This window comes from Eptesicus fuscus, chromosome 21 (assembly GCF_027574615.1).
Source record: "Eptesicus fuscus isolate TK198812 chromosome 21, DD_ASM_mEF_20220401, whole genome shotgun sequence".
NCBI classification, from domain to species: Eukaryota; Metazoa; Chordata; class Mammalia; order Chiroptera; family Vespertilionidae; genus Eptesicus; species Eptesicus fuscus.
In genome coordinates this window covers 42,856,331-42,864,474 of record NC_072493.1, presented here as the reverse complement: position 1 = coordinate 42,864,474, position 8,144 = coordinate 42,856,331, and the positions used below count along the sequence as shown (strand labels likewise).

Sequence of the window (8,144 nt, the reverse complement as noted above, 5' to 3'; positions counted from 1 at the left end):
GGTCTTGCCTAGTGGCCCCGCCCCTTGTCGAAGCCGCTCGCCTTTTCTCGAAAGACTTGCCTCCTTTCTCGGAAGCTCTAATTCTTGACGACACATTTCCTGCCTCTTCGGCGAAAGCGGTACGGAGACTTTCAAAACGAACTACAACTCCCTGTAGGCCGGGGTCAAATGACTTAACTTCCGCACCATCTTGGCATCTTGGCCCCTTTGCCTCATGGGAGTTGTAGTTTTCCCATGTGTTTTTCTCCCCCAGAAGTGGTGGCAAGTTACAGATCAATAGCAATTGTCCAGGTCGCCTTATAAGTTTCTTATGTAAGTGAGATGTGTAGAGCGAGACTGCGCTGCGACCTCTCCGCGGTCCCTTTAAGGAACACTCGCACCCCCTTCCAATTTAGAACCCCCTGAGCAGGGTAGCCTGGCTGCGGCAGAGGCCAGGGGTCATTGCTTTGTTGGAAGTTGAGCGGGAGGGAATTGGAGGGAGGGGATTCCGGTAGATCCTCCCTCGGAGCCCTCTTTATTCCCCTGCTTTATTTCGCAGAGACCCAGAGATTAAGTCCCCAGCTCCCCCCAAAATTAGTCAGGTATGTTTAGAAATTGGTCAGAGAGGCAGAGCACTGAGGTGTGAATGTGAAAAGCCTCTGCAGGCGCGGGGGAGGATAGATGGGTGCTGGTGGTCTGGTGTTTGGGGCCCAGACTTCTGAATCCCCATGCCTGGGTGTAGGAGAGAGGTATTTGGGGGAGAGAGAATTGGACTCCTGGGGCCCTGATAGTGCCAAAAACTGGAATAAGGCTGCTGTTTCCCTGGACAGGAGTAGGTGCTGGAATTCAGGCTTTCTGATTCCTGGGTAAAAAGTAGAGCTTAAGATCAGATGTTGGGGGGAACAGAGCCCATGGGGATGTGGGGTCTGAGTCCTGACTTCTTGTTTCTCCAGAATGTCTCAGGAGAATGACACGTGGAAAAAAGAGTGAGTAAGGCACCGGAGTGGGTAGGAGTGGACAGAGGGGTGCTCGGGGAACAGAGTTTGATTATGCCCACACACGTTCAGCTCTGGCCTCATCACCAGCTTTGCAGGTTCAGCACCATCAGCCTTGCTGGGAGGGGCTGGGGGCCTGGACTTCTGAGCCCTACCTAAAGGGAGCAGCCTAGGATGAAGACGAATGGGTCAGAGAGGGGAGGGGCTTGGACTCCTGAGTTCTGAGACCCGTGGGCCCTGGGATCTCGGACTCCGGGATTCCAGACGACCAGTGCTGGGAGAAGGAGCTTTAGAACTGAGGGACAGGCTCAGTCTACCCCTCCTGTGACCTCACAAGTGCTCAGAATCCTGACTTGGGAGGGGCTCTCGGGCAACCAGGGTGCCTTGCTTTGCTGACTCTTGTCACAAGCTGCCTCTCTCTCAGGATCCTGTGGGATGAGCTCGCTGCCATAAGGCTGCAGAAGCTGGAACAGCAGGTACTGTGCTAAGAACCCTCAACCCCCCCCCCCGGCCCCCCTTCATAGCTCCCCAGGAGCCCCATCCCCAGGGATTGCCCTGGGCTGGCTGGGCCCTCCGTGGCTCTCTTGAGCTTCAGGTTCTGCAACTGGGAAATGAGAAAATAGGAATTCAGGATCCTAGAGAGGTAGACCTTGGGGACGAGACTCCAAAACTTCTAAGGAACAAGGGCTCTGCGGGCAGGACGCCCAGGTCCTGGGGGCGGAGGGGACCAGGTGCCAGGACCCCTGGTTCTGAGGAAGGAGGAGACGAGGGACTGAGGGCTTGGATTCCAAAAAATTCTCCCACGGATGCAGGCCGCCCCTCCCCACAGGGCTCCCCTTCCCCGGGGCTCCCCTTCCCCAGGCCCATTTTCACCCGAGTCTTCCGCAGGACTCCTGGCCCCCACACACCCCTTTCCCGCTCCCGCAGCGGCGGCTATTTGAGAAGAAGCAGCGGCGGAAACGCCAAGACTTTCTCATGGTTCAGGCCAACCCTGACGCCTCCCTGCGGTCCTGCCGACCGCGACTGAGGTCGGAGCGCCTCGTGGGGAACAGCGGTGAGGAGAGGGTCCCACCCACTCGCAGGCCAGGAGGGAGGGTCTGTGGGAGCCCGGCGGAGCCCTGGAGCACCGAGCAGAGCCCGGAAAAGCCCAAGTCACAGCCAGGGGGGACCCCAGGGAGAGCGCGGGTGCAGCCCCTGCAAGGCCACTAGGGGGCGGGGCTTGTTAGAGTTCTGGGCAGAGCCTGCGTGGGGCAGGGGCTGGGGAGGGCGGGGGCGGGTCCCGGTAGAGTTGGGGGGCGAGGCCTGGAAAAGCAGGACCAGGGCTGAAATTGGCAAAGCCCGGGGACCTGCGTAACTTAGAGACCGGGTCGTACCGGCTGAGAACCCGGCTGGGGTGGTTTACGCGAGGAGCCACAACAATTGAGGGGTCGGGCTGTCCTCGCCGGAGCCTTGGGATGAAGGTGGGGTTCTGAATGGGTCTCGGCGGTTTGGGTGGTCATTCAAGCAGGGGCTGTGTCGGGGAGCCCAGTGAGGAGGCAGATCTTCGCAGTTTCGGGGCCTCTGCCCTGTCTCCCAGGCCTCCGGAACCCTTTCCTCCGGGAGAATGTGCCAGAAGCACATCTGCACGCGGGTACCCACAGCGCCCAGGGCATCATGAGCTGTGGTGGCGATGGCCGCCCCGAGCCCAGCCCCTTGGCATCCCCGACAGAAGCAGGTACTCGCAAGCCCTTGGACCGCCTATATTCTAGAACTCCACTCCCGCTAGAACCCAGGCGTCTGGAACCTCAATCCTTGATCTCCAAATGAGCCTGGAGTGCAGACCCCTCCACCCTTTCCCGCCCTCCTCCCACCCCACCCCACCCCCGCCCAGGGGCCCTGAAATCCACACCAAGTCCAGGTCTTTTTTTTTTTTTTTTTAATATACTTTATTGATTTTTTTACAGAGAGGAAGGGAGAGGGATAGAGAGCTAGAAACATCGATCAGCTGCCTCCTGCACACCTCCTACGGGGGATGTGCCCGCAACCAAGGTACATGCTCTTGACTGGAATCGAACCCGGGACCTTTCAGTCCGCAGGCCGATGCTCTATCCACTGAGCCAAACCAGTTAGGGCTCAAGTCCAGGTCTTGAACCTTCTCCTTCTCCAACACCCAGTCCTCTGAGTCTCCAGCCCTCCCCTCCCCTAGGATCCCAGTCTCCAGGTGCCTTCTCTCTCCTGCCTACCAGACACGTCCTACCCGGAGTTGGAGGAGGTCTTCGTGGAGGATGTTCCCGCCTTCCGCCCTCCTTTCAGAGGGCCCCCAAGGATAAGACGCATGGGGGGCTGGATACCCCACCGACGATATGGTAATTTGGGGGACATCTTCAGGCCCTCTGCTCCAAGTGGCAAATCCTCCCCGCTTTGGTAACAGCCTTTTTGAGATATAGTTCACATACCATACAGTTCACTCATTTAAAGTTTACAATTCCAGGGTTTTTAGTATATTTACAGAGATGCGCACCTATCGCCAAAATCAATTTTCCTGCACTTTCACCACCCCCAGAGGAAACCTGTACCTCTTACCAGTCACCGCCCCGCTTTCTCCCAGCCCTAGGCAACCACTAACCTGCTTTCTGGCTCCTCCGATTTGCCTATTCTCAACGTTTCAGATAAACAGAATATGATCTTTCAAGACAGGCTTCTCATGTTCACATGTTTGTTTGTTTTTTAAATATATTTTTCTTTATTTCAGAGAGGAAGGGAGAGGAAGAGAGAGATAGAAATATCAATGAGGAGAGGGAATTATTGATCAGCTGGCTCCCGAATGCCCCCTACTGGGGACTGAGCTTGCAACCCGGCCACGTGCCCTTGACTGGAATCGAACCCGGGATCCTTGAGTCCGCAGGCTGACGCTCTACATACTGAGCCAAACTGGCTAGGGCTATGTTCACATGTTTTTAAGGTTCATCTATCTTGTGGTATTATCGGTACTTCATTCCCTTTTATTCTTTAAAAAAAGATAGATAGATAGATAGATAGATAGATAGATAGATTGATTCAGAGAAGAAGGGAGAGGGAGATAGAAACACCAATGAGAGAGAATCCTTGATTGGCTGCCTCCTGCACGCTCCCAGGTGTCCTGAGCTCAGTCTTCTTCCGGCTTCTTCCATCCCTTAGGGTCCAGTACAGAGGACGATAACGAATCCCAGGATAGTGAAGATGAATGCGAGTGGCCTAGAAGGGATGATGATGGGGGAAGTGGAGACTCGGGCTCCAACAGGGTGAGAGGTGGCGCAGCCCATCAAGATAGAGGCAGAGGAGGGTGGTGCTAAAACCCTGCAGCCCCCTCAGAGGCCCCTTTTCCTGGTGGGTAGAACCTGTCCTGACTGAGCTCCCAGAGGCCCTGTGAGTTGCCCCAGGTACCATCTAGACTAGGATTTGAAGAGATGTGAGCACATCAACACCCAGCCCCCCCAAAAGGCTGTGAGCTTGGGGGAGGGTGACCCAGCCATAGGGAAGGGCCAGTTGGCACTCACTTTGGGATGGATGAGATACATAGTTTCAGTTGGGCTCGGGCCAGTGTGTTGAGTGGTCAGAGCACCGTGGGTTGCAAGTTTGATCCCCCGTCCCGCCAGGGTGCGTGCAGGAAGCAACCAGTAGATGTGTGTCTCGCATAGATGTTTGTCTTCTCTCCCCTTCTTTCCCTCCCTCCCTTCTCTAAAAAGATCAACGGGAAAAACATATATCCTCCGGTGAGGATTAAGAACAACAACAAAATAGTTTCAGTTGGATAGATCCGGGCCGTATTAAGTTATCTAGATGGAATCTCAGCCCCTGTTTTAGCTGAATGGGCCGTGCAAAGGAGTTCTCCCACCGGTAGATGCAGTGAGCGAGGCCGCAGAGGGAAGCCAGTGGGGCTTGGCTGGATGGAATCCTCGACCAATCAGCAAGTGGCCGAGGAGTTTGACCAATAGGCAGAATGCATGGTCGGGAGTGGGTGTAACCCTGAGCTGGGATGGCCAATCAGTGTTTTACTAGCGGGGGGCAGGGGGCGTGGCCTGGCCTGGGCTGCCCCTCAACTTGAATTCGGCCCGTGGGCCAGGGAGAAGACCTGGACGAAAAGAAAGAGGAATCGGAGACGACAGTGAGGACTTTCCCAGGGTTTGCTGACGACATGTCCGAGGCCCTGGAATGCGAGGGCAGCGTGGGCTTCAGCCATGCGGGGAGCTCGTCCCTCTCGTCTCTCCTCGCCCCAGGCCCTCGGCTCGGCTTGGACATGGAAGAATATGTGTTGCGGCCAGCGGCGCGCGGCTGCACGATGCAGTGTTGCATCAGCCGCGACAAGCGTGGCGTAGACAAGGGCTTGTTCCCTTTCTACTATCTCTACTTGGAGTCGATCAATGGCCACGGCCGGAAGGTGCTGTCTGGCTGCAGGGGCAAGCCCCCACCTCTCAGGGGCGTGGCTTTCGCGAATCCAGGCCTTGCTCGTCACCTGTCAACTCCAGCTCCAAAAGCTTCCCAGAACTGAGCTCCTTAGAGCCCTAGTGGCCAAGGCCCTGCCCCGCCCACAGCCAAGGCCCGCCCACGGTGGAGATGGGCCCGGCTTCCTCAAACTCAGGCCACGCCCTGTGGGGGGATCCAAAACTTCACCCTTGCACCCCCTCCACAACCCATCTTTGTAGGTCCAAGCCTGGCGGCTTCATGGAGCCTTCTCTGCTATAAGCCCCCCCCCCCCCGCCCCCCAATCCTGGGATAAGCCCTGCCCTTGGTGGATTTCCTATCCAGAGTCAAGCCCCGCCCCGCTCAGCCTAGCCATGCCCCTCTCTTTGTGGCTGCCTCTCAAGGCACTCTCTCTCCCAGAAAGGGGCTTTTTTTCCTACTCGGAGCCAGATCCCCTTTTCCAAGATGAAACACCCACCAAAGACCTGTCGCCATGTTCCAAGTGAGGCTCTTTCCTATTGTCCAGAGTCAGGCCTGCCTGGGCTCTGCCTGAAGGGGAGACATGAAGACGTGTGGCTCCCCTTCAGGACCCAGCTTGATGACTTCCTTCAGCGGGAACTGCGTCTCCCAGCAAGCCTTGGGACGCTTACTTGCCCCATTACCCTTTCCTCTGTCCCCCCACGGACATGTTTCCTTGTCTTTGGACCCCTAGCCCTAGCCCAGTACCCGAAATCGAATCTGATGGGCTGTTCTCACATCCACAGCACTTCCTTCTCGCTGGGCGCAAGAGGAAAATGAGAACAACCTCTAATTATGTCATTTCCCTGGACCCTACAGACCTGTCTCGGGATGGGACCAACTTTGTGGGCAAAGTCAGGTAAGGCAGAGCCCTGACATGTGTGAGAAACAGATGGCAGGTGATAGGGCACCTGGGGGAAGAAGGGAAGAATTGAACTCCATTTCCCAACAGGCCATAGAGCGCCAAGTTCTACCGGCTCTGGGACCTTTTCTCTCAGGGACTGGCGGGCTCTGAAGTTCTTCAGGTTGTAACCCCAGGGTGGTTAGAAATAGAACTGAAGGTTTTGGAGCACGGGCTGGCATTAAAGACATTTGACTTCTTGAAAGGCAAGGGGCTGGGACTCCTACGTTCCCGAGTAGGCGTTCCCTCTAATAATAACCAACAGGTATTAGAGGGAAGAGAGTTTCTAAAGGGCCGAGGCAGGAAATGAAAAATCATGGATCACAGGGGTGGGGCTGTGGATACACGGAAATGAGTCTTCCGTAGAGGACTGATGGGGAGAATCGATAAGATGGCATGGGAAAGCAGTTAACGTTCGGCATAACGGTAACGATTCTTATTTTATTCTGGCCACGGCCTTCCTGGAACAGATCTAATGTCTTGGGCACCAAATTCACCATTTTCGACAGTGGGATGAATCCTGAGAAAACGTATTTCATCCCAGACATTGGTCGGATCAGGGAGGAGCTGGGCGTTGTGTGTTATGTAAGTATCCCGGAGACTAGAGAGCGGATGGAGCAGGATGGTGGGGAGGGAGAAAGAGCCAGGCCAACTAGAGCATGATACCCTAGGAGACCAACGTCTTGGGATTCCGAGGGCCCCGGAAAATGTCTGTGATCGTTCCAGGAGTGGATGGCCAGAACAAGAGAATCAGAGTCCAGCCACAAAATGTGAGTTGGCTGAGGTTGAGAATCTCTGGGTCGATAGGGGCGGGAGGGCTAGGTTACAGGCCCTAGGTCCTAAGGGAGGAGGTCCATGGTTGCAGGTCACATGGGCAGCCCGGAGGATTTTGTCAGATTTCTGTGTCGCAGGGAGGGGAGGCTAGGGGCTCAAAAAACTGTGTGTCCGGAGAGAAAAAAAAAGACTAGTTTGTGGTAGGTTAACCACGCCCCCTACTTTGCCCTCTAGGAACGGGACTGCCTTAGGAGTCGGATCCAACGGGGGGCCAACCAGGGGCTGGTCCTCCTGCAAAACAAAGCCCCATCGTGGAGTTATGACACTGGCGCCTACGTGCTCAATTTTCACGGTCGAGTCACTCAGGCCTCGGTCAAGAACTTCCAGATTGTGTATCCGGATAACCGTGAGCTCCTAGGAACCGGGCTGTGGGTGGGGGGCGGAGGGAACAGGGATACCAAGGGACAAGAACTACTACTCCCATCAACACTTAAGGTTTTCTCTCAGCAAGGCCCACGCCACGCTGTTGCAAAGCCTCTTGGGAACTGTAGTTTATACGGCACTCATAGGGTTTCCAGGCGAAGTAAGGGCGCCCGCACAGCCTCTTAGTTTTCTGAGCTCTTAGGGCCCCGGGCAGGGAAAGAGTGTGACTAGGTTTCTAACTGCCTCCTCAGCCGACTACTTGGTGCTTCAGTTCGGCCGCGTGGCCCCAGACATGTTCACCATGGACTTCTGCTTCCCGCTTTGCCCACTTCAAGCCTTTGCTATCTGCTTGTCCAGTTTTGATGGGAAACTGGCGTGTGAGTAATCCAATAAAGTATAACCTCTCCACAGCTCCTGTGCCTGCTCCAGCATGCCCTCTTTTGCACCACCTTACTAACAAACACTTATTAGACGTGTTCTGGATTCTAGGGAGTGGGCTGCTGAGCAGCACCTGCTCTGGTGGCACTCAGTGCATCATGGGAGACGGGTCTTTTAAACAAATCAAACGGCTCCTCCCTATGAAGGAGAAAAGCACATGGAGGCACCAGTCAGCTGCGTCAAAGCAAGGGACCGCT

At 55.6% G+C, this 8,144-nt stretch overlaps 1 protein-coding gene across 7 annotated transcripts; it reads left to right on the top strand.

The window, feature by feature from the left end:
* The first annotated feature begins 49 nt into the window (after positions 1 to 49).
* Positions 50 to 7,921, top strand: TULP2 (TUB like protein 2). Of its 7 annotated transcripts, none has more exons than XM_028129597.2 (13): positions 50 to 119; positions 933 to 965; positions 1,399 to 1,450; positions 1,863 to 2,028; positions 2,482 to 2,688; positions 3,200 to 3,319; positions 4,131 to 4,234; positions 5,056 to 5,370; positions 6,158 to 6,270; positions 6,783 to 6,897; positions 6,984 to 7,082; positions 7,321 to 7,492; positions 7,761 to 7,921. In XM_028129597.2, the coding sequence occupies exons 2-13, from the start codon at positions 934 to 936 to the stop codon at positions 7,892 to 7,894; spliced, it is 1,629 nt and encodes a 542-aa protein (XP_027985398.2). In that variant the 5' UTR covers positions 50 to 119; position 933; the 3' UTR covers positions 7,895 to 7,921. The 7 variants fall into 7 exon arrangements, with proteins under 7 accessions (XP_027985398.2, XP_027985399.2, XP_027985397.2 ...); XM_028129598.2 differs by lacking the exon at positions 50 to 119 and adding an exon at positions 468 to 581 and having other exon boundaries at positions 1,902 to 2,028; XM_028129596.2 differs by lacking the exon at positions 50 to 119 and adding an exon at positions 468 to 581.
* Positions 7,922 to 8,144: the final 223 nt, after the last annotated feature.